This window comes from Seriola aureovittata, chromosome 3 (genome assembly GCF_021018895.1).
Source record: "Seriola aureovittata isolate HTS-2021-v1 ecotype China chromosome 3, ASM2101889v1, whole genome shotgun sequence".
NCBI classification, from domain to species: Eukaryota; Metazoa; Chordata; class Actinopteri; order Carangiformes; family Carangidae; genus Seriola; species Seriola aureovittata.
Genome location: NC_079366.1, coordinates 26,113,491 through 26,138,973, shown reverse-complemented (window position 1 = coordinate 26,138,973; position 25,483 = coordinate 26,113,491). Strand labels below are relative to the sequence as shown.

The following is a 25,483-nucleotide window of genomic DNA, read 5'->3' as shown; positions in this document are numbered from 1 at the left end:
TTTGAATGTAAACGGTGAATAAAAGCCAAATACAAGTCAGTGGTCTATTAGAGGATCAGAGCAGCAGTACGATGATGATGATGATCTATTCTTAATCCTCTCTGTTTGTGTTTGTGTTTGCACTGACAGACTGCGTACCTGATCTTTCTCCTTAAACTTCTCCAAAGGACCAAACTGCAGCAGACCCATGTAGACCAACTTCTGCAGGTTCTCATGAAATGAGAACAGGTATTTCCTGGTATGAAGAGCCCATAAACACTGAGTTCAGAATCACAGTTATGATGCGTTATAGAGAGAGCGAAGGAGAAAGAAAGTCACCGTTTATAAAGCAGCTGTCTTCTCATTCTGGCGGGCAGCGATCTAACAAGATGGTGTTGCTTCACAGGGTCGTTGAGATATTCCTCCAGTCCATCCACCTGCGGACACGAGTGTTTTTATGTCGTGCATCCTCATGCATTACAAGTTTCTACAAGAAATGGGCCATCAACAATATCTCATATCTCATTATAATGATATAAAACAGGGAAAAGCAGAAAATCTGTTTATTTTCTGTCAACAACATGACTATTATTTCTTGTTTTTCCAGTAAGAACATGTCAAATCATGTTTGTTTTTTCGGCTGTCGGCCACAAAGACATTATAACTCTTTGGATTCACTCTTCCCTTGTTCCGCGCAGGTTTTCAACAATAAAATCAAATGTGAAAGTATGTATAACGTTTACAATGGTACCGCAGCAGCTGCAGAGTTCCTTCATGAGGCAGATTGAGACGACAGAGTAATTATATAAATGTAATATTAAAATTTAAAGCTTTCTTTCAAATCAAATGCTTGAAAAAGGTGTTTTATATATTTACAGTTAATTATTTGATGCAAAGTAACACCATGTCAACGTAATTCTTCAGACACAACTACTATACAGAAAAGTAAAGTGAAATAACTGCGTAACATTGTTTTAAAAACAGAACGAAACATGAGCTCACCTTATAGTTGATCTGTATGACCTGAATGAAGATGGAGAGAGGCAGACAGAGGAGCAGGTCGCCCACCATCGCCCAGCCGCCACTAAACTCTTTGTGTGCACGAACAGGAGGAATGAACTTCTTCCACGACTCTTCATCAGTGTAAACTATCAGAGACAGACAGAAGATTACAGAAAAACCAAAGCGTGTAGATAGGAAACTCTGAAAGAGCAATTTTTGTCTCAATAATTAAAATAACTACTGTACCCACATTCACTAATACTTGCTACTACACATACATAGCTCCACTCATGATGCTCTCACCTTTCAGGTCAGACTGAGAGCGACCAGGTGGTGATTCATCCGTCTGCTCCTCCTCTTCATCACCTGATGTCTCGTCCAATTTAGACACAGCTGAATCTGCAATTTGTGGCTTCTCAGAGCTGGCGGCAGCTTTTTTAGGCAACTGTGTCTGTCGGTCTGTGTTTGTGGAGTTTTGTGTGTCTTTCAGATCCTGTTTTTCATGCTTGTCTTGGTGTTTGGCTTCAGGATCAGAGCTGCACAAGTTTGCTGGCGTTTCGCCGGTTGAGTCAGAGCTGGTGGAGTTGTGTCTGAGTGGGTGTCCGTACATCAAGTACCACAAGAAGTTGTGAACAACACGCAGACGATGCATCTTAGGCTGGAAGCCAAAAGTCTTACCCAATCCTCGAACTATAAAACCAGAGAGAGGCAGAAGACCAAGAACAAAACAATGGATAAGTGACACATAATTAGAGGAGGAAGAAAAACCTATCAATGAATATACAGTCATTCAGTCCTCCCCTTTGTACTCTGTGGTATACAATCAAACAGAACCTGTAGTGGGCTTGAACTCCTCGTTTTTAAGGATTGCTCTCCTCTTGTCAGCCTTGCTATTTGAGCCTGTGCTCGCCTCTTCAGACTCTGATTCTTGTTCTCTCAATTTCTCTTCAGCGTGCTGCAGACTGAGGCACAGCAGAGGAAAAACAAGAGGCTGGATCAAGAAACAGGCTACAGGACATGTCCCATGGTTATAAACAGAGCAATAATAAGTCAGGGTTGAGTATGCAGTACACAGTTACACTGAGAAACTGATAAAATGAGGTAAAGTCTCAGGAGTCAGACAGTGGGAACGAGCTAAGATACAGTATACTACTCAGACATTCTGGATTCCTCACTGACTTGTTTAAAAATATTTAGTTTACACTCACCGTACGGCCGAGTAAGAGCTGGAGATTTTGAAACGGACCTGCTCGATAACTCTGTGCACTATGTCATCATTGGGCTGAATGGACGGATGAACCACCATCTCAACCTGCATGTGCAAGAACGTCAGACAGACAGAGGAGGTGAGGGGTGGGGGTAGTAATATAAAACGTATTATTTCTTTTCTAGTCTCCACTCTGTGCAATTGTCTCTGCTAAAAATAATCTGACTGAGTAGTTAAATTAAGTTTATTTTACCACAGGGAGTGGATGTAATGAAAGAGAAAAGATATGGAGTCAGGTATGGAAATGACCATCAAGGTGTGGCGTGGCGTGTGGCGTGTGCTCGTACCTTCTTGGTGATCCCGTCCTGTATGACAGTGGTCGTGTAAATCTTAAGCAAGCCTTCTCTGGACAGACCGTGGACGAGACGTAAAATAGTTTTCTTGCAGCACTTTGAGCTGACTCCATCCTGCTTTTCTTCGTCATTGATCATCTTCTGTAAGCTGGAGAAAGACAGCATGTTGACGGGTTTTCTTGTTTCCTTTTCTATTGTACGATAAAATGCTTTGGAATAAACTGATAGAACATTTGAGACAAACTGACGGGAAAAGACCCTCTATGATTTTGAAGTTGCGCACGGCCTCGACGATCAGGTTCTTCCTCTTCAGCAGGCGGTACGTCTCATGAGACCTCTCCAAAGACTTTCTGGGTTTTTTTGGACTGGGGCTCTGAAGGAGGTGGAGAGAGCCGTTACTTTCATCTACCCATCTCAAACAGATTACCTTCAATTTGGGCCCCATTCTTCATATGTGGATAACTGATCCAGATTAGATCGTTGATGGTTTGACATAAATCTGGATTATCTGGTTCTTCAAAGCTGGTTTAAAATTTAACTGAAGCCTTCAGCCCCCGCAAAAGTGCAGCTTAGTGACAGTTCGCTGTATCAAGACCAAGACGTTTCAGGGTGAATCCCATACGTGAACACATGAACATTTTCAGATACAAATGTCTCGTTTTCTTGAAGAACTGTTGATTGAATTATGATTTTAGATGAGAAAATGCAGGTTATTGAAAAATCATTACGATCTGCTGACGAAATTCGTTAATTACCTTTTCTATCTATACATATACACATGATAAAATATAAAACTAAATAAAAGTTTGTACCAATCCAGATGTTGAGATACTGACACAAGACATAAATTCAAAAAGTCAAAAAGTCCTCGTACTAAAAAGCCAGAGCCAGAACATCGAGTTCTAGCTGGAAAAAACAAACTAGTGAAAGCAACTCATCAGACTGACCTGCCCCTCACAAACATCTTTAACAACCACAATGTTGTTGTCTGCTGGGTGACTGGGCGATGCCGCGCTCTGAGGTAAAGAACTGGCAGGAGTCAAGTTGGATTGTTCTCCTTCCTCAGTTGCAGCTTGCTCTGACAGAAGAGACAATAACTGTGATTAAACAGAATAAGGAGGAATACATAAAAAAAATACCGTATCATGTCAAAGAAAGTATGAAACGATGCTGCAAGGGCGAGTCATGAGAGGTAAAATACCTCTTAGCAACACTTTTGTTGGCTGTGAATGACGTGTAGCAGTTCAGGCAATTTACCTGTGTTGAGAACGTCAGGTGCCACACTGGTGTTGGATTCACTGCATGCCGAGGTTTCACCTGAAGGATGACAGGAATTTAAAAAAAGAAAGAGGGTGAAACAACATAAAGAGCTGTAATTAAACCAGCTCTTTCATTATGAGAAGTTGGGATAATTATGAGAGTTTAGATTTTGGCTAACACAGTCCTTTTTAAATAATATCTGTTGTGAAATGTGCACAGGGTTAATGAGGACTCACATTTACCCGGTGTAGGTTGTACTTGGTCGGTCTGTGTCTCACTGCCTTTCCTCCCTGTCGTCTTTCCTCTTGCTCCTGACTTTCCTCTTACTTTACCTCTGCCTCCATCCAACCCTTCATCACTACATGTCTGCCCACCCTCCATGGCACCTTTGTCTCCTTCTCCACCTGCTTTCCGAATCTTTTTTGACGCTGTCGACTTTGAGGATGATGGCGTTTCAGGGGTGGCAGGTGCAGCATGTGATGCTCGTGGTGCAGACGAGTAGAGGAGTTTCTTGCGTTCCTGCTCCTTAGCAAACAGCTGGAGCTGATCGCTCACACCCACAGACCTGTCGAGAGAAGTGAGCAGAACAATAATATTGATTCTATAGTATCTGATATAATGAGGTGTTAAAATAAGAATTTAGAAATATATTCTCATTTATAGATACACACTTATGGCTGATGTATTTTGTAGTCCTCTGCCGACCCTCATCCTCCATGAACCCCTGCAGGGTGAAAGACATCACACACATAAAACTGAAACACATTTACATCATAATAAAATGGTATGTAATCAAATAGCCCTGAAGGTTGAATCAATAGACTGAAATTTTGACCAGATGATGGTGCTAGATGAAACGTTCAGGGACCACCAACGTGATTACAATCCATCCTGAGGGGTAACATGAACATCAGATGGGGGGGTTCATCACAGCGAATCAAAGAGGAAGGCTTTTCTTTCGGGTGGTTGACCGCTGCTGTTTTGTTTTTAATGTTTATTTGTTTTTTTTTTTAAATGATCTGTTCGTGTAACAATTACAACGGATTTCAGTTTCAGGTTCTTTATGACCTTTTTAACTTTTTGTTTTCTGGATAATAATTTGGAACAGTGTATTTTTAGTTTTTACCAAAATATAAAAAAACAATCTGATGTTTTTGCCTGTAAGAACATCCACACTGTAAAATCATTTTTGAGGATAAAAAAATAAATAAAAGTCAACAAACAAATGGACCATTGTGAACTAAAAAGTCTTTTTGCTAAGGAGTAAATTTAGTTATTTTTTTGTTTCCAATATAGAAAAAAATGTGGAAAACACTGTTTACAGCCTGAAGCTTACCTTAATTAAACCCTCCCTCTCCAGTCTTCGGCAGAGCATACGAGACTCCAGTTTACCAACGTTCATCTTGTACCCGATACCAGTCTTGGGGATTCCCTTTGTGCCAGAGGATAACACTGCATGACAACAAAAAAAGAATTGATGCAATAATCATTTGGAGGTTAGAAAAGTTATTTGCATAATTAGAGTGTAATCCATAACTTCTTGGACAATGCTAATTTTGTTTGTTGGCTCTGTCCTTTCGAACATCGGATCTGAATAGAAACCATGGATTTGAGGATTAAGCGCTGATTTTAAGCATTAAGTCACGGGTGAAAAACATGAGAAGAGTTTCCTCAACAACATCTACATTTCATCTGCAATAATCTGGAGCACTCTGGAAAATGTGTCACTTTTGCATTTCTGGACTGCGGTGGACAACCTGGTGGATAACCCCATGTGCTTGTTTCTGCCACTGACAAAATCAAATTTACAAAGACTTGACAACTTTTAAATCTAATCACTTTTCCACATTTTCCTGGATTTCCTGTTTTTCGAAAGAAGGCATTGATGCACCGTACCGATGTGATAGGCTTGTGACAGCACATCCTTCTCCATGATTCGCGGCTCTTGAGGGAAAGCTCCTCTTCTTGCTCCGGAGTCATCTTCCTCATCCTCATCATCATCGTCATCATCAGTGACACCCTTCCTTGAATAAGGCTTCAGCAGCCTCAAACAGCGCACAAGCACTTTATTCCCTGGGGAACACAAGTACGATAACTCAGTGCTCGTGTCAGGCATATGGCAATAAGATATAATACATATAATATGTATTTATGCTTTTCCGCATCAAAAATAATGTTTGTAAATTCTTTTATTTATTACATCACTTTATTAGGTTACACTTTATTTGGATAGTCTGCCTACAGAGAGTTTACAAAGTATTTGTAACATTTCAAAAGACTATTAGTTAGTTCAATTAGTACAATTCAACTGTTTCACTAACTCTCACTGGTGCTTCAGGGGCATGTTACCTTTTTTGGTGGTGCAGGGCCCAGCGCTGGGATCCAAGTCCTCCAGAGGGTACTGGCAAAACTCGACCAACTTGGATGTTCGCATGTATTGACACACACGCTTGAAAGTACTGTCACTCATGTTCTGCAAGAAAACACACTATTATCACCACAGACAGACAGAGGAACACACACACAGTCCAACAGACCCTCACAGAGTGATACTCACAAGTTGCTCTTTGAATGTGATCAAAGTGGCAAACTGACCAGGTAACTGCTGGAGGACATTGGACACGTACTCCATCAGTATGTCATACTTAGACCTCCTGAAAGAGGAGAAAGGGTTAAGAGGAATTTCTCCAAAAAGAGAGACAAAGACAAAGAAAATCTTAATACTACTTTTACAAAAGCACAAACATCGGCTTTGTTCCCTCATCTTTCCTCCATATGTGCACAACAGTGAAACGCTGTTGAGAGAAAAAAAGAGACGAAGACACTAAACAAACCTGTTTATGTGGAAGCGTTTGAGCAGCAGAAGTATGGAGTGTTGCTGTTGTCCTGACTTCACTCGTGTGACATGAGACTGCATGCTGATGAGTCCATGCTTGACGAGAGACTTCCTCATGTAGTGTAACTTTCGAGCATCGGTCCTGTTGAAACACAACACTGGCTGTTATGAGACAACTGAGCACATCGGCTTGTGACAAAGCAAACCCAGAACAGTAACGACCCTGAGCTACATGAGTGTGTGTATGTGTCTCCTACTTGAAAGAGGATCCATGTAGATCACTCTGTAGCTCTCCTTGCCAGCGGGCTCGGCCCACTCTTTCCAACACACAGTAAGAGTCGTCGTTCAGTTTTAAATCGGGATCACTCTCGCTACCGATCACAGTCCGGAATCGCAGAGACTGAGATGCCACCACAACAAGCTTTCGGCCATATCTGAGGAGGAGGCAGTTAGCAAGAAGAGAAAAAGTGGAACATAAGACAAATGTACAATTTGCAGTAAACTTATATTATCTCACTTTGGTTCTTGTGATTAATTCAGGATTAGATTAATTTATTGTTTGTGCTCTTTGTTTACTAATTTGTAGGTTTTTGAGTGAAAAATAGTTAAGTCAAAACAGACAATCTGAAATATAGGGTAATTGTTTATTTGTCAGAATACCATTTAAACAAAGAGAGGAAAGTGTACAGGCATACTATAAATACATAAGTAAGTATGCATTGAGCTGAGAAGAGTATAATCTGGAATTTCAATTAATTCATTTTTCACAAACACTGAATCAGAAAAAAAACTGTTTTTCTGCTTTAATTACATTTTTACAATCGGTCAAGGAATCTTACCTGATAAAGGTCTAAAGCCTGTATGTCATAACTAAACAATGCTCAGTATAAGCAGCCGACATTGTTGGGGGTTTCTAGTTGCTTCTAATTTTACCGAATCCATCGCACTTGTAACTAAGACTTGATGGTATTAAAGGATTGTTGGTGTGTGTGTTTTTACCAGCAATCTGTTATTAAAATTCAGACAGATTCAAGCAGATTCTATAAATATGTTCACTATCATGTCAATGACTTCTTTAGTTCCAACATTTATTTTTAGCATTTATTAGTATTTAATTAAGAGAAAGGTTGAAAGTTTGCCAACTTTACAACTCTATGCAATTTATTGTTATTATATTGTTCTAACCAACCCACTGATAGAGTTATTAAATATTACACAATGCTTTGATAAAATCTAACATTCCTTGCTCCATATCTAATTAATAACACAATGCTTGTTTTCATGGTTCATATGACCTCAATAAAAATCTAAATTTTTCAAATGCAGAATGCTTAAATCAGTGCACATATCAATTTTGTGTGTAGGTGGTGGCTGGTTTGTAAAAAGCTGTTGCTACATTGAATACTTTTCAAACAATATCTACCAACCTTTCCAGAGCCTCCTCCAATTTGACCAATGCGGTGAGGGACTTGGATCGGACATGCTTAGTGATGTCTATCCTGTCTATGAAGAAGGCACACGAGCCCTGTATCCCATCCTTGTTTTCTAGAATAATATGGACGGGGTAGACATCTTTCTTTTTTTCAGGAAACTTCTGTGCTGTTTCAGTGCCTGCCTCTGGATCATTCTCTTTAAACCTGAAAACAAACACAGCCATGCACAAAGCACAAAGTCTATGTTATGGCATCCAAACACTAATACAAAGAAGCACATGGAACATGAAATATCCTACAAAGAAAGTTGATTCACTGTCTTTACATTACACCTGTATGTGATTGCTGAACACTTCAGTCCAAAAGCAGGGGAATAAATCTGCTGATAAAACAGCCAGCACTCTTCTGGTTTCAGGCTTTCCACAATATTTTGGAACCTGGCAAAATAATCTCAAATGATGTCATCTCAGGTTGACATTGTCAAGGTTATTTTTTGGACAGAAAGCCAGTGTTACAAACAAGGATTTTAAGTTTGAAAGATGCCCATGGCGTTAAGCAGATGGAGAAGGTGTAATCAAAGATGCTAGTGAGGAAACGTAAGACATTTGGGATTTTTATATTTCAGCCTCTCTTGCCTCAATTATCTTAAATATACCTCTGTCACCAAACTTTACAGAAGTAGAGTAAGGACCAGTGTAAGAATTCCCTTCATTCAAAGGAGCAGAGCACAAACCATTACGAACAATCTCAGACTAAAAGCACACAGAGTTGACTTTGAGCTTCATAATGCAACATGTCAAAATGATCAGTTCAACATAACAGAGATAACAGAAATACCCCTGGCAGAATATATGTATGAAAATGAAAATGAAAACTGAAACATAACAGCTTGTGTAATCTATCCCTTTTTTCATTAACCATATATTTTTCATATATGCTTAGAGTCTATAATGTTGTCATCCTGAGGTGTAGATTCAACTGTAGAATCATTTTGGAGGATATAGTTTGTGGTGCTGTTGAGCTGCATTGCGTTATTCAAATTCATGAGGGCAGGCTATACAACAGATAGATGCTATATTTCAGTTTCAACAAAAACAGAACATTATAACATTCATGAAGGGAGGATTGTTTGTAAGGATGTTTGTATTAGATTGTGTTAGTTGGCAACTGGGTGTATTTCTTCGAGTGAAGATATTCCCACTACAAACTTTCTTAAATTTGCACATGGTATTTTTGATCTGTATACTATTGTTTTTTTTTTAACTGAACACTGCAAGAGCACACGGTGTCAAACTGCACACTGCTGGTTTTTCTGATGGTGTGTTCTGTGTATTTTCTTGTTAGGGAAGTATATAAATCTTTCTAAACACTTCAGTTCAGCTCAGCTCAGCTCAGTTCGTTCATGTGGACAGAACTCAGCCTTCCATGATAAACTCACCTGTCTGTCAACACAACATCCCCTCTCTCCTCTGGGAGCTCATAAAATTTCAGGTCGGTGTTGCTGATAAGTGACCTCCAGATAAGCTCCTTCGTGCAGTCGTCAAACTTGAGGGGAAACCTGGGCAGTCTATCCTCTAGTCGAATCCACAGGGTGGGAATAGTTATCCCATCCAGTCCCTCCAAAGCCACTTCATCCGCGACTGCACTCCACGGGTCCATAGCTTGGCAACTCCTGGGCTAACTCTCAGCTAGCTAACATGCTAATATTTACCACTAGCTAGCTACTTAACAGCTTGTGTAGCCGTCCAGGGCTCATAAATTCTCTATACATTAAAGACAGACTATTCGCGTTGCTTCCGCGTCATATAAACCTGCTAACAAACAAAGAATTAAAAAAAAAATGAAGAAAAACTTGCTCTCGAAATGTTTCGTCCAACTCCGCTTTCTAACTAGTGCTCGTCTGCGTACGTGTTTACGTCACATTTGAACTTTGACCTCACGTCGTGCGTCAACCAAAGATCCTCAGCGTTAACCTATGGCGTTAACTAAGAAAAAGAAAATCTACAAGGAGGCGTTCAAGTACGGTTTCTGAATTATTTTCATGCATACATCAGGAGAAGAACAGATGTTACACTTAAGTCACACATATTTTGTTTAAAAAATACTAACTCAACAGTACAATCACTCCTGAAAATATATATTACTCTGCAAGGCTGGTTTACCAAGCAAAGCCCCAGGTTCCCTCCATATCCTTTTGATCTACATGTGATTAATTGAAGCAAATTCACTATCATCACTGAAGTAAAATATCGGCTATGATATGTCCTCCATCTGGTGTTGTAGAGGGACCCTGTGTCAAAATCTACCTTTAAACCTTGACTGTTTTCTTTATATACAGTATATTTCATATATTTGTTGTAAAATCTGATTTTATCAAACTGTTTCCATTGTTTCTGAGTATAAAGTAATAAACACATAGAAAACCTGCACCAAGGTAGCATTACTCCATCACAGAAGCACTGTGACGCTGCAACCAACAATTGCTTTCATTAACCATAAGTCTAACCAGTAATTTTCTTTAATAATCAATTTATTGTTTAGTCTATAAAATGCCAGAAAATAGTAGTAAATGTCCATAATTATTCCTGGGAGCCCAAGGTAACATATTCAAAATTGTTGCCTAGTCTGACCATGTTGTGTTTACTGTCATAGAAAAATGAGAAGAATCGTTGAGTAAATACACTACTGCAATGCCTTATTTATTTATCAATATAACTTGGTTATTGAATATTTCTTGTAACAACTATAAAATTAACTGCTATTAAATTAAAAGGTTAAACGTACATAGTATTTCACTTTGACCCGGTTACTCAGGAAAAAAGGAAAAAACAACATATTCAATCCTGAGAGTCCAGTCCTTCTAGATAACAGTGTGACTGAAAAAAATACTGACTGTGCGATTTGGGTAAAAGCTCTGCAAAAGGCTTCTACATGGACCTTAAGTTGGGAATGTTTTGTTAAAATCATCAGCCTCAGCTCACCCCCCTCTCAGCCCGGCCGAGCACCGAGTTAGCTGCCCACTATATGTTCTTCTCAGGTTCAAAAATTTAGTAACTGTTGCTTTCACAGCAATTTCACCTAATAATAAACAAGATAGCTAATGAGAACATATAGCAGGATTCATTGACAGCAATAACACAGTTTAATTCACACTACATTTAACTTTTATGTAGGTCCTAAAAATAACTCATTCTAAAGAGGGGTCCTTTTGATATTATTGATGATGTCATTTTATGTAGGTGACCAGTGTAACCACTCCACATATTTAAGTTGTATAGTGTAAATAAATAGTATAAATATTTGGCATTTTCTGTGAGGTAAGTGGCAGAATCTGTCACATAATAAACATTGATAAGATTTCATGGGATTTTCAGTAGCAGTTCATTAATTTACTGCAGTACAATACCTGAGTTCATGTTGTTCCTTTCACCTCATGAATGTATGAAAATGTATGTGCATTGTTGTATGTTAGAGTAAGAAACGTAAGTGAACAAAGACAGGTGGGGGAATACTGAAAATACTACCTTAAAAATAACTGCAAGGAAAGGTTTATTCAACATCTTTATTATGAAGTACCTTTTTAAAAGAAATGTACAAGTGGAACCAGCACAGTGACATCTTGGCGTTTACCTTTGAAAAACAGAAACACCATGGACATGTGGTGCAGGTCTGAAGACGTATGAAATGGTAATGTACATATTTACAGCAGAGAGTCTATCAGAACAGAAGTGAGCAAGCATGACTGCAGCTAAAAATACAACGGGACTGACTGAAAATAAAAAAGCATGGATTGGTTCAATAAACATATTCTGAAAGATAACATGATAAAGGCACTGTGTTTCACACAAATCGACACCACAACAGACGCGCTTGTTTGTTTTGTCCATCAAATCATAATCACAAGAAACAACTCTTTAACAAATGTTGTCATTTTAACTGTCCCTGGGCGTTCCAGCAAAACAGGTAAAATATATCAGAGGGCCATAGCATTTTACACATAGACATTAAAACAAAATAGATAATTCAACTCGTCAGGAAAACATTCCTTATAAAGAACATGCTTGGTGATTATTAAAATTACATTTTTTTTTTTATAAACAAATACATATCTAAATTTAAAATTTTATATTGAAGGCAAAATGTGTTGAAGTAAGGACAAATGTTTTATGATCCTATGTTTCCCTTACTGGGCGGAAACCCAGGACAAATTGTACTCAACATTCCTGCAAGACCTTCTCTCGGACGCCTTTGTTTGATGAACACATTCAGTTAACTACCAGCATAGAAAACACAAAACACACAGTCAGACCAAGTGTTGGAGATCAGCACTGAAGGTAGACTCTGGCATAATGACATGACAAATGAAGGGGTTTCCTTTGAGGATATAGCGGGTAGAAGATTTAAAAAGTCAGATTACATTCAGCTTACATAGCTGGTGTGTCATCAGTGCAGTGTACACTGTGTTTCATATTCATGATTTTATGATACTCTGGCACTGAGGCCTCATTGCTGTACTCCAGTGATGTTAAAAGCATGATAGAAGAGTTCGACATCTTTGGAAATTATCTTTTTTGCTTTCTTTATGGAGAGTTAAATGAGAAGATCCAATACCAATCCCATGTGTGTACATTAGATAAGAAACTGCAGCCAACAGCCAGTTAGCTTAGCTTAGTTTAGCATAAAGACTACAAACAGAGGGAAACCCAGCTCTATTCAAAGGTAACACCTACCTGCACTTTTAAAACTCAATTAAAATGTATCATCTAGTTAGTTTTAGACCTGAATCAATCAATACCCAACACTCTCTAGTATCAGATTATTAATTAATTGTGAGAATTTGCTGCTTCTTTTCTCTTAAGTGATAAAAAACCAAATATTTTTCATTTTTAAAATGTTGGTCAGCAATTTATAGATATGGTCTCAAACTTTAGGAGAGTGTGCTGGGGTAACATTTTATAGACTGATTAGTTAAGAAAATAATAGGCAGATTAAATAAATGATAAAAATAATCAGTAGTTGCAGCCCTAGTTTGTTTAACCCGTACAAACGTTAAACAAACCAACTGCTTGCTGTAGGCTTCATATCTGCCGTACAGACATGAAAGAAGTATCTATTTTCTCACCCAACTCTCAGCAAGGAAACAAATAAGCGCATTTCTCAAATGGTCAAACTATTCCTTTAAAATAAGCTCCAGATTTTAAACTCAAAGTTAAGCTACGATGTTTGAGGTGTGGGAATCTGCAAGAGGAAGAGGAGATTCCCTTCTGCTCATGATGAAAAAAGCACATTTGATACTAGTAGACTTGGACTGCACAGACACATGCATGTAGGCATACGGGACGTACGATATGCTCTTTGGCTGAGTTCAGACATACAAAGACCGACATGGGCTTTCACACTCACCAACGCGCTTCAGAATAAGCATTCTAGATAGTAATGGCACTGGCCAGGCAGGCAGGCACCTAGACTGAGCTCGGAGTTATGTACACAGGCTCTCGATATAGCATTAAAGTTAGAAGATACATGACAGGACAGTGTGACCTGTTTGAAAACAACAGATACTGTGGTCAAAGACGGCGCACCTTTAGTGTGCACTCCCCTGTTTCATGAGGATTTTTGAGGATGGAAAAAAAAAAAAAAAGAAGAAGTTATCCTATGTTCAAAATCTATCGCGCAGGAGAACAGAACTGCACACTCAAAAGGTAAACAGTACAGAACTGAGGTGCATGGATGTGGTTCAGAGGAAAGAAACAAAGAGAACGGCTGCCCTGACATGACTAATGAGCTAGCTTCAAAACATACACAATAATACAAAATTAAGTTGAGATATGACGAAATTAGGCTGCATTAGTAAGTAATAGTACCTGCCTTGTACATACACAATTCAAATAAAATGAAAACAAGTAGCTAGGATACTTGTCTTATCAAAAATATGTAGCTTTGGTAAACAAGTTATGTAGAGAACTGTTGTCTGAACATGTTGATGTGAGAGATCACTACATGACATCTAGGAATCAAGGGTGAGAAAGTTTCTCTGTATTGAGGCTATGAAGTCAGTGAGAGGAGAAGCAGGCGAAAAAGTTCCACTCCCCAAAAATCCTCTGTCCTCTCCCCTTGTCACCAGCTGATGAGGAACAGAGACAGCAAAAGGCAGCGAGACTCCCGAATGGAACAAAACTGCGTTCTTTACTGTCCCGAGCACCGATTGAAGAGTTTCCGTGGTAATGTAGCAGCATCGTAATGGTCTGCGGAGGACAGACGCCTCCAAAGCAGAAGTGGAAGACTACTTTATCCTCTCTCCTACCAGCAGTCCCCTCACCCTTTTCCATCCATCGCAGTGGAAGTGGAAGACTGGTCAGACATCAGATTTTAACAGCCCTCCTTGAATATCCACAGTGGAGACAAGACAGGTGAAATAATTTATGTTCCTTTCCTCCGCTCCTGTTTCATCTGGCCAAGCTTCTTCGCTTGATGTGGGTTTGATCCAGGCGCTGATGCAGATATCCAGATATTCCATAAAAAATAACCACCTCCTTAATACTTGAGCTTCTACCATGCAGCGCAATCTCCCCTCTGTCACACGTCGCTCCTTCCATCTTTCTACTTTCTTTCTTTCATTTCCTTAGCTGAATTTCCATCCAACCCCAATGTTCTCTTCCAATCTCCTCTTTTCCAAATGATGTAACTCTTTTGTTTGCAAATCTGTTTCGTCTTCCTGTTCCCAAATTTCAGTCAACCTTCTCCACCTTCCCGATGATCTTCTCCTCGAAGATAGGCAAGATGGCGTCATCGTCGCGAACTTCCTCAAACACCACACCACAGTCAAACTCATCGCTCACCTTCTTGAAGTAGAACCTGCAAACAAAAGACAGTCATTAGTTCTCAACTACAGTTGTGTAAGTGCCAAACAGTGATCCAAACAATCAAATAATAGGTTCCTCTAAATTGTACTGCAGGTGGCAAATTCTATTTCTGCAGTTAAATATTATTACTGATATGCTGATATTTTGCCATGTTTACTTATATTCTCCATATATTATAGGGCTGAACAATTAATCAATATGTTATGGAAATCACAATATGGCTGCAACTTTTTTGAAAAATTGCAAAAAGCAATGTCGTACTATGAGATGCCCCTGCCTATAAATCATATTCTCCAGATGTAAGGGGAAAAAAAAAAAAAAAAAAAAAATTTTTTTTTCTCAATGAAAATGAAATCCAAAATGACCACTCCAACTTTTTGCATATCGTTCAGCCCTTATATACTATGTTTAATTAAGATTTACTCTGAGTAAATACAATCATATTTTTACTTGTTTTACTGTCAATGCACTTAGAAATTAAATTATGACACTTAAATGTAGTTAGTTGCTTGCAGGTGAAGAGTGGAGCCGCACAGAAGTTAACGGCAGCTTTTTCTGTTGACATTTCTGTAATATAATAATTCTAATAATCTTCAAATATATCAGATCAGCATCAGATGTTCTCACCTGTAGTGGCCCTTTTTGGTAAGCAGCTCCTTGAACTGGCCCAAAGTCACCACACGGCCTTTGACTGATGTTCTGTATGGGATTGGCTCTCCACAAAAGTAGTAAGCGACCGTCATGTTCTCACACACTTGGCGCTTTCCAGACTTATGCCTTAAAGAGAACAAATCCATGTCAAAACACTCAAATAAGAACACATCCACAAAATAGCCACAAGCACAGGCCACTGCGGAAAATAATAATTTTATGCTACATACATAAAATTGACCTGACATCTCACCTCTGCTTGGCCTGCTGTAGTGCATTCCTCCTCCTCTCCTCCTCCAGCCTCCTCCTAGCCTCCTCCAGCTGGGTGAGGGGGTTGGGAGCCGGGTTGGGGGGCATAGCTGGGTCCTGGATGAAAGGGTGCGAGGGTTGGACCTGGGCGGACGATGAGCCGGGGATGGCGGCGGACACCGAAGAGGGGTTGTTACGCAGCTGGGCAGAGACCCAAGGATGCACAGCTCCAGGCCGCTCCACTGAAGTTGGACGCGGTGACTCGCTGCTGGTTCCCGTCCTCCTGGAGCTACTGGTGCTGCCGCTGGAAAAACAACAGGGAGGGAGAGAGAGGATGAATGTCAGGGGATTTGACTAAAAATATACAGACTAATGTATTGTACTCACTGAGACTCATGCTGATTTACAGCTCCTAAAATAACTAAAGAACCAAAGCATTTAGAGTAATTTTTTTACACAGCTACATTAATATGATTCCACTCAATCCTGCCTTCTTGAGGAAAAGCAACTGATAACAGTTGGACAAGGCACTGTGCACAAATATTATCCGCATGATAAGACAGAGCTAAAAATGTATTTTTTGGCAGGAACACATGGAGGTGTGATATGAGCGTGCATGCATTCTTTTGTGACATTTGGTGGAGAGACTAGCGATGGCTTCTTATAGCAATCCTAACTTGAAAAAGATATGCACAATTTGCGACTCTGCAGTTCACTTCAACTCCACAGAGCTACATAGCTTCTTTTAAGCTCTTTACTCTTTCAGTTTTCACTCGAAGTGCTCTCATTTCCCCCATTTTTTTCAGGAAAAAAAAAAACTCTACAAGGCAGCGACTAGCGAGCTGAAAATTTAGCAGATAAAGAACCAGATATTTCCTGCAGGAGTTGAGAGACTCCTACAGAGATAAAAGGAGAGTGAATATTGGACTTGTATTGTATTTACAATATATTGTATCAGGTAGACACAAACACCACTACAAATGAAATGGCATAATAATATTCCAGTCTTGTGTTTACATGCCTGTAAGAGGCCAAAATTATCAAAAGGTTTAATTGATCTTCATTTGTAAATCGTATGTGGACGGATATTATACAGATCATTTTTAACTGGTAAAATGATCACACCATAAATAAAGTAACATTATTAAGAAAATATACCAAATATTAACTTAGATTCTAAATATAATTTATCATAAAAAATTAAATCTTTATATTACTCACCCATGGGAGCTTTTCCTTTGTCTATCTCCTTCCATCATCCACTGCAGGATCTTCTGGTTTCTCTCCAGATCCTCCATTGGCACCTGGGTCTCCAGACCACGCCCACTCTCCTCACCTTTGCCTGATGTCTCCGCAGTCTTCTTGCAACCTCGGCGTGATAGCGTGCTGCCTTTGCTACTGCAGAACGAACAGGTAACACGAACAAACTTAGGTCATCTGAGTAAAAGACAGCACATACAGTTTGCTGAAGACCTAATAAAGATCGGCACATATAACCACACCAGCTTACCTGTAACCCATCCCCTCAATCGTGCTGGCTCCAGCCCCATCAGCATAGTTACGACTTCTCCCTGCGTACTGGCCGGCCGGGTCTCCGTTCCACAGGAAGTTGGGCTGAGACCTAGAGCCCGCCTCCTCCTGTCCCTCTCGTCCTCTGTGGTGGTACAGCTGCTTGTGGTGATGGATACCTGACACAGACATCAGGGTGAGATCCATTAGTGAGCTATTAGACTCTCTTCAATAGATCCTAGACTCAAGTACAACACACACTGCTGCTGCAGCTTCATTTGACGCCCACAGCACACGCTGCACACGTTATTTCCACACCTGAGAAGCCAATCTCTCCGACAGCAGCTCACCATGAAAAATTTTTAATACTATCTTTATAAAGCCATTTCTACTTTTCTCATAGTCAACACTACATTAAAAGTCAAAAACAATTAAATGAGCGCGTGTCCAAAGCCTGATGCATCTTTTCCCTGTGTCAAAGATTTCCACTGTTGCTCAAAAACTATTAAAAACACATTAAAGAGCCACACTATTGCACTGTGCAACATGTTTCATCATTACAAACAACAGAGGCACTGGACTTTATTATGAGTCCATCCCACATACACAGTCCACAATCAAAGAATATCATGTGCTATTACCAGACAAGAGGGAGTCAAGGTGGAAAAGTCGGTGAAGAACATTAATATAGACACCACTGATACGTCAGGTTACTTTACACAGAATATAACAAAGGTCATCGTACACTGCCAGAGTGTTTGGGGGTTTATTCTCTCTCCTTCCCCTCCACAGCCTCTTACCTTTGACCCCAGCAGCAGGCAGACTGTGACCTCCCCCTCGGTGTGGCGGGTAATGGGGCGGTCCGATCCCCCCGTCAGGTGAGCGTGACGATTTGGGAGGAGTGTGTCGACCCCCTCCTCCTCCTCCTAAGGTGCTGTTGGTGGCCCCTGGCGACTGGCAGCCCGGCGTTTTCATCACACGCGATACATGTTCATCCAAGATAGATTCTGGGTCATCGTCGTGGGAATCCTCCATGGCAACCAGGCCGCCATAAGTGGTCACTGTTGCCGTGTTAGCAGTGGTCTCTGAATAACGGGCGCCATAGAGAGGTGGAAACGATGAGGGGAGGGGGAGTGGTATGCTATGAGAAGACATGGAGGTTGTCATGGAGATGTCAGCATCGTCCCCCTCTTCTTCCTGTTGGGAATAACAGACAAATATTTTATTTCTAAATGGACATGAACATTATTTGAAGCAGAATGAACACACAAAGATGAGGACTGAGAAAAATCCCCTTTCCAAACATGCATGCGCTGGTAAATTTCAGACAAATAATGCAATATATTTGACATTTTCTTATCAAAAATAAGGAGACATCATTAAACATCCTTGTGACAGTTTAACAGCCTATGCTTAAATCTGGCTGCACATTCTGTCTGTAATTCTAACTTTATGTTATTAAAAAAGAAAATAAATGAAAAAACAACAAACACTGCAGCACATATTATTTTGACAGAAATTATTATTAGGCTGCATACGCAACTTACTATGTGGATATAACATTTGGAACATTAAGTACAAATTTAACAAAGTCCCACTGGCCGATCCATCACCCCATTTAGTTTTAGTGTTCACAGCTTCTGAGTGTGTTCAGCCAGAAAATATCTACTAGCAGAACAGCAAGAGTACAGAAGACATTTTTTTAAATGATGTACATGATTAAGATCATTCTGGTAAACCAACAGTAATAAAGTAAAACATAATTTAATTATCTTTTACAATTAGGGCTGTACCTGGATCTGAAGTTGCTAGTTTTCGTTGAATATTAGACTTTTGGAGGATATTTATATCACAGTTTCTGCTTTTGCAATACACCTGTTTTTGATTTTCAACTGTGATGTGAAAACATCAGATTTCCACAGGCAGAGCAATATAAAGTGTACATCCTAGCCACAGTTCGGTTATAAAATCCTAGTGCAGCATTGAGTGTCTCTCCTGCACGGCTGCTGAACTCACTGCGAGCCGATTTGCCAACCATAACGCACAGTTCCTCATTACTAAGGAGATAAACTGTCCAAGTTCTCAATGTGACTTTCACTCATAATTCACCAAGTATTTCCGAGGCAACAACAACATCAACAACTGTGTGAACAACTGCAATGAATTCCAGCTTCACTCTCAGTATCAAAATCCCACCACATCATGAGAAGCACATACACAGTTTTACACTCACCAGTCGTACTCTCTTCAGCCTCTCTTCGAGTCTTTCCTGAGCCTCTCTCTCTCTGAGAACCGTCTCCAGCCTGCTGATGAGCTCTGCTGCAAACCTCTCAGGCTCTACGTGGATGTCCTTTGGCATGCGGTACGTGCGCTGCATATAGACACATCAACAAAAATTAGAAGCCATAGATTCCTGCACACATCTGCTGCTCAAATTTATGAGCCAAATTTGAAAATCAACATGTTGCTAAAACATTTCAGACATAAACATAGATGTACTCATTCCAATAAAGAAAAAATACTGTGAAAGCTCAGAAATGTTTGTTTATCTCGTTATGTTAATATCAAAATAACAACTGTGTGACAAGGTAACCCTCTTGCAGCCATTTATTAAAATGAACAGTGTCTGTTTAACTCACAGGTATATGAGGTAGGGGCACACGTCCATTGGCTTTGGCACTTTCATGCATCTCTTTACGATGCTGCTTCCGATATCTGTATGGAGGAATACCATCTCTGCACACACAGATAAACAACCATCAAACACAGATCTTGACAGCTCATTAATTACTACTGAGGCGCACTATGGTTATTAAGCACATTAACATCCAGTAACTGAATTGTAAAAGGAGTGAATCAAGTAATGAATATGTGCAATGAATGTGGGTAGATCTGTGTGTACTTACACACTGCTGTCGGTCAGCGACAGTGTGTCTGCATCACTCGACATGCTCTGCTGCTCACTGTCATTGGCACTGGTGGCTGGAGCGCGAGCATATCCCATGTTCGCGTAGTATGGGTTGACCGGCTCCCTCCATGGTCTGGGGTTGTGTGGAGAAGATTTTAATGAGGTGAGCTCGCATTCATGAATTTTTGACACATGAATTTTCAGGAGGTTTTTCCATGACAGTAAACACCATTTCTATGACCAGGACATGTTTCAAGACTTAATTAAGCCAATATAATTATTTGTAATAAATATTCCAATAATAAATTTCTCATTGAAATTCTATTTTATTAAGAAAACAACAATCTAGCTTCAAAATAGGTGCAACAAGAAAAAGGGTTAAAGCGAGGAATCAACAGACTTTTCCTATGATGAAATGTACTCACATATTTTTGTTCTGTTTGATATATGACGTAAAGGAAAAGCCAAACAAATGAAAAAGCAATGGATATGAGCAGATTTGGAAGTGTGTTTAAAAAGAAGAGTTTTTAAAACCTAAGACAATTGGCACCAATATGAACTATTACAATTAAACAGGTAAAGGTCTCGGGTATACACTACACATGGTATTGTGTTGAAAGGACAAATATTGGTATCATTACCAATATTGGCTAAACGACCGCTGAAATGTTCCAATAGTAATGAAAAAATGTTCAGTGTTACAGGAAATAACATCACAGTCATTTTTATGAGTGCAAGAACCTTGACACTCACTCCCACACACACACACACACACACACACACACCTGTACTCCCTGCTGTCCTGCCTCCTCCTGCTGGACGTGGCTCTCTGCGGTGCTGTCTGCATCAGCAGGCTGTGAGTCAGCCTACCAGCTGGTGTGTCTCCACACTCCTCCACATCTTTTTCTTCCTCCACCTCCCTCACTCCTCCTCCCCCACACCTAAGATCATCACAGGCATTAATTTAATTATTTCACTAGTTATGAGAATGTTTTTGTCAGTGTTTGCCCTGAGCAAGTCAGAAAAGTGCGATCAATGACGTTAGTGGTGTGATGCAAAGTCTCAAGCCCGTCTCACCTCCACTCCTCATCCTCAGCGAGTGTGGGTAAGTACCCAGGCACAGGCTTGGCTGGCCCCGATGAAGGACTCTGATCACTGGGGTTAGGTTTGGGGCTCTCTCCTCCTGTCCGTGTGTACTCCAGGTACAGGTCTGACTTAAGGAACAAAGGGTATGTGTTCTCCTCCATCATGGCCTGGATCTCTGTCTGGGCCTGGAAAACACAAACAATGGTCACATAATGCTGCCTAAATATGTAACAATCACTTCACATCATTTCTAATAACACAATTAGTGCACAATCTCATCAATGGAACACACTGTTCAAACTGAAGCAAAGACTAATGGCGTTAAAGGTTGTGACCCAGCTCCTGGCTCTTCACTTGCTCTTGACTGAACACAATTGCTGCACTGCTTAGCTTTTACATGTAAGTGTAAACACAAGCCACAATAATCACTATAGCAAACTGTTACCAATTACAGACCAACACAGTCAACCGAGGTAAACCTGCATTTATGTAACCGACTACGCAGCTAGTTTAATACCCAGAGCATACTGACGCAGAGAAGTGTGTTAAACCCGCACTGGCATTCTATCTGAAAGGGTCAACGTGCGTTACTCGATGTGCTTTCACAACCCTTCTCCTGACTAGGTTTGACGGCAAGTCTGATGGTCTTTTAATTAGGGAAAGAAATTTAATGTATTGACAGTAAAACAAAATTTAACTGACCGCTAGAATCTTGTAAAAACAAAAAAAAACAAAAAAAATAAACAGCATTTAGAAAAGAAAGCAAAAAAGATCACGAGGGAAGGTTGGCTGCAGAGAAAATAATTTGGTTCTTTATGGTAATTATGTAATATCATTCTGTGTAATTTTGTTCTTTAAAAAGGAGTTGTGTAAGGCACTGCAGTCGGACACATTTCTGCTAACAAGACCTGTGATAGGAGTCTAATATACTATATGTGGTCAGAACAGTAGACCTACGTCATATCAAGAGAGCAATGAATACAGAGAATCAAAAAGATCAGGGGTGAAAGAGGGTACAGGTAGGTGAGCAAGAAACCTGAAACTAAAACTGAACTCCTTTGTTGTGGTTAACTTGCTAAAGCAGAAAAACACAAGAAAACATGAATCTGTGCTTCGACAGAGACATTTATAGAACAAGAGCAGCACCTTTTTTTGAGACATATTATAGAATACTATTTAAATTCTACTGCAAGGATGTCACAACCCTTTATGACCACAGGAACATGACTGAGAACCCAGAAACCTTTAGGGGTACTCGGGTGCTACAACTGCATTTTGACTGCAGGAATCTAGGTTTTAGTACCAGGACCACAGATCATGAACCTAAACAAATCTCTTCAGTGGAGCAGTGCTGAATGTTGCTGAAAGGTCTTTCACAAGCTTGAAGGCTGCAACAACTAAAAAAATTAATGCATACACGAACATACAACCTATACTATGATGAAATTGTATTTGGTATGTTCTTCAACTAATATACTCTCCACAAATCCTGGCCTTTTCAAAGACGGCGACACCAGCTGAGATGGAAGCAGACGTGGCTGTCAAATTCCTCAAATGTAGAAGTAAACACTGTCATACAACTGGACTATGATGGATCTATGGGCATTTAAACAATAACACTTGGCCTACAAATGTGCACTGGGGAAAGGTAATTAAAGCTGTGAGAGAAAAAAAGGTGAAGTTCTCAGCATCAGGCTGCAGACAAAGACAGCTGCCATCAAAGCCAATCGTAATACTTTTTAGGTGTCATATATGAACTTGCAAACAGGCATAATTCAGTTTCAGTTGCTGTGTCCTTCCAGCCCACTGCTTTGCTCAGGCTGATACCTTAACAGCTTACATTTCAGCATGGCTGAACCTGACAATATTATAGAACTGAGATGAACAGAATACAGCCAGTGAGAAATCTATAATATCCTGCACTGGTCTGTGTAATCCAACATGCATCTCTCTGCTAAGGAATCTTTACAAGCATGAAATCAGTGTCTTGAATACCTGTTCAAACATTGCAGGGTCTGGATGTGGCCTTCCCACACAGTCTCTGATGAAGCTCTTGGTGGCTGCTTTGATCTGCCTGGAGACAATCCCACTTCCGTCTACAATGTACTTCCTGTAGATGGCCTTGGCCAGCTTTGCCCTCTTCTCTTGGCTCGTCTTCCTGAACCCCGAGCAGGCAAACCAGAAGTCCAGAAGGTCTGCACACCCTTCCTGGCACAGGAAGTTTCGGAACAGCTGGATTCCTTCCTGGTCGTCTAGGAGAGAGTGAAGTGACTCAGCCCACTTCAGGTAAGGTGGAGTTGGTGAAGCCGAGCCCTCAGGTTCATACCCCAAGTCCAGATCAGGGCGACGCGGAGTCGCAGACGATGAGGAGGGTGTGTAACTTGATGGATCCCCCATTTTAGATAGTGAGGATGACAGGGGATAGCCGAGGGTTTGGGAAAGGGTGTTTGGACGGGTGTTCGTTGACTGGACTGGGGGGTCCACATCAGACCCCTCCTCACCAGGAACCGGGGGTCGCGGGGCATCCTCAGTGAAGTGGGTAGGGCCGCTCAGAGAGGCCACAACCCCACCACCACCCCTGTACCCAATCCCATGTAATTCTCTGACAACACTCATGTCTTTGATTGCACAAGGCAGCGGTCAGATCTTCGCCTCGAGCAATGATTCTGCTGGCAAACGATTCACCCTGTGATGGAAACAAGAAAAGCGGTTAGTTGCAGCAGTGGGTGTTAGCTCAAAGGAAATAAACATTATTACTAATATGATGAAACTGACTGACTCATCTCTCACCTACTAAACTGTGTCAGATCAATTATTCATTCTCACACTCACACACACACACACACATACATATGTACCACTAAGCAAGAAAATGAGATGAGCAAAACATGAACAACATGAAACTAAATAGGACAGGACATAAATGTGGTTGACAATGAGGAGAATCTTATCACAAAACTGAAAATAATGCGAGTGAATGTTAACTTAGCATGTAAGCTGACTATCACATAAGATTTTAGAACCAAATATCATTACTACCGGCATCTACTTGCAAATACCAACTGAGACTCCAGACTGACCAACAATTTAATGCTGTGTACGTGAATGTTCAAACTGAATTTCAGCAGTAAGTTTTTGTCGTCAGTTTAAGAGTCCCAAACCAGCGCCAGAAGCTGTCAAAACAAAGCTCACACTTCGTGTAGTTAAGCAAAAATATTCTATATAATCAACATTTGTTAACAAGCTAAGACAGCTAGCTAGCCTTGTAGCAATGCCACCACCAATGCCAGTGCTTTAAAGTGAGAATCTCATTCATCTTGGCCTGCAAAGACGGTGGGGGATGGGTACAGAAACAAACTCTACAACCACACAAGACGGGCCTGCATGCAAAACACTTCCACACAGGCGTACTTTGTACATTTATTCGTGCGAAGCAAACTCGTACAGAAGCAACGCCAACTTTCCAACTGATTAACTCCGACAAATCAGCCGATTTAAGATCAAACAAAACAAGAAAGCGAGGGCACGTTTTCCACTCTGCTGGCTGCAGTGCCAGCTAGTTTTGGTTAGCTTGCTAACTGGCTAGCTTAGCTAGGTGCGTTAACGTCCCGTGTTTTCCACAAAAGTGTCCGTCCTACCGTCTCTGAAAGCCCGTTCCCCGTAATCCGCTGCATTGGGGATACTGGCACGAACTGTTAGCTCCAAAACGCAGCATATGGATAGCTTTCTAATATTAAATATTAACGAAAATAACCCGTCGTCTTGCCCTTAACTCCCCATGGTGGCTGGTTTCAATAATACGGAGCGAGAGAATACGTGCGTGCGCGCCGACGCTGTGCGGTGTGTAGCACGTTTATAGATCCCCAATGGATAGAAGCTACACACAGTGTCACTAACTTAGCTTAGGAATAGTGAAAGAAGTATTTTGATTTTTTTTTTTTTTTTTTTACTTAAGTTAAATTAGCAATACCACAATGTACGGACAGAACTGCATTCAAAATGTACTTTCATAAAAGTGCATGAATATTATGAGCAAAATGTATGTATTCACTTCGCATGTACATTTAAAGCTGAAACATTTAGTCGATTAATCGATCAGTCGTCAGAAAAATAATCAGCAACTACTTTGGTAATGGATTAATAGCTT

General features: G+C 40.4%; 2 protein-coding genes across 4 annotated transcripts in view; both read right to left on the bottom strand.

Moving 5' to 3' along the window:
- Positions 1 to 9,969, bottom strand: part of LOC130166796 (general transcription factor 3C polypeptide 1-like) — a 29,484-nt gene extending 19,515 nt beyond the window's left edge. Inside the window, exons 1-20 of one of the 2 annotated variants that reach the window (XM_056372562.1) lie at positions 9,509 to 9,969; positions 8,065 to 8,274; positions 6,895 to 7,071; positions 6,636 to 6,779; positions 6,359 to 6,455; positions 6,151 to 6,274; positions 5,698 to 5,874; positions 5,138 to 5,253; positions 4,473 to 4,525; positions 4,038 to 4,366; positions 3,799 to 3,858; positions 3,489 to 3,619; positions 2,790 to 2,914; positions 2,536 to 2,689; positions 2,190 to 2,293; positions 1,816 to 1,943; positions 1,285 to 1,671; positions 982 to 1,127; positions 319 to 416; positions 139 to 235 (exon numbers count right to left, since the gene is read on the bottom strand). In XM_056372562.1, the coding sequence (XP_056228537.1) occupies positions 139 to 235; positions 319 to 416; positions 982 to 1,127; positions 1,285 to 1,671; positions 1,816 to 1,943; positions 2,190 to 2,293; positions 2,536 to 2,689; positions 2,790 to 2,914; positions 3,489 to 3,619; positions 3,799 to 3,858; positions 4,038 to 4,366; positions 4,473 to 4,525; positions 5,138 to 5,253; positions 5,698 to 5,874; positions 6,151 to 6,274; positions 6,359 to 6,455; positions 6,636 to 6,779; positions 6,895 to 7,071; positions 8,065 to 8,274; positions 9,509 to 9,729 (3,078 nt within the window). In that variant the 5' untranslated portion in view covers positions 9,730 to 9,969. The remainder of the gene's footprint in view (positions 1 to 138; positions 236 to 318; positions 417 to 981; positions 1,128 to 1,284; positions 1,672 to 1,815; positions 1,944 to 2,189; positions 2,294 to 2,535; positions 2,690 to 2,789; positions 2,915 to 3,488; positions 3,620 to 3,798; positions 3,859 to 4,037; positions 4,367 to 4,472; positions 4,526 to 5,137; positions 5,254 to 5,697; positions 5,875 to 6,150; positions 6,275 to 6,358; positions 6,456 to 6,635; positions 6,780 to 6,894; positions 7,072 to 8,064; positions 8,275 to 9,508) is intronic. The other variant, XM_056372564.1, reaches the window with a different exon arrangement.
- A 1,648-nt stretch (positions 9,970 to 11,617) lies between these two features.
- On the bottom strand, positions 11,618 to 25,483 carry LOC130165983 (axin-1-like). Of its 2 annotated transcripts, none has more exons than XM_056371204.1 (13): positions 24,975 to 25,483; positions 23,332 to 24,022; positions 21,328 to 21,521; positions 21,036 to 21,191; positions 20,249 to 20,383; positions 19,982 to 20,078; positions 19,576 to 19,713; positions 18,143 to 18,539; positions 17,344 to 17,521; positions 17,055 to 17,228; positions 15,838 to 16,137; positions 15,561 to 15,710; positions 11,618 to 14,925 (listed from the first exon to the last, which is right to left on the bottom strand). In XM_056371204.1, the coding sequence occupies exons 2-13, from the start codon at positions 23,950 to 23,952 to the stop codon at positions 14,799 to 14,801; spliced, it is 2,667 nt and encodes an 888-aa protein (XP_056227179.1). In that variant the 5' UTR covers positions 23,953 to 24,022; positions 24,975 to 25,483; the 3' UTR covers positions 11,618 to 14,798. The 2 variants fall into 2 exon arrangements, with proteins under 2 accessions (XP_056227179.1, XP_056227178.1); XM_056371203.1 differs by having other exon boundaries at positions 17,055 to 17,231; positions 24,975 to 25,478.

Excerpts from the sequence above, each read along its gene's own strand:
- LOC130165983 (XM_056371203.1), bottom strand. The coding sequence starts at position 23,952 with ATGAGTGTTGTCAGAGAATTACATGGGATTGGGTACAGGGGTGGTGGT. Across the intron at positions 16,138-17,054 it reads CAAAGGAAAAGCTCCCATGG|CGGCAGCACCAGTAGCTCCA; the intron begins GTGAGTAATATA and ends TTGTTTTTCCAG. Across the intron at positions 15,711-15,837 it reads CTACAGCAGGCCAAGCAGAG|GCATAAGTCTGGAAAGCGCC; the intron begins GTGAGATGTCAG and ends GTTCTCTTTAAG.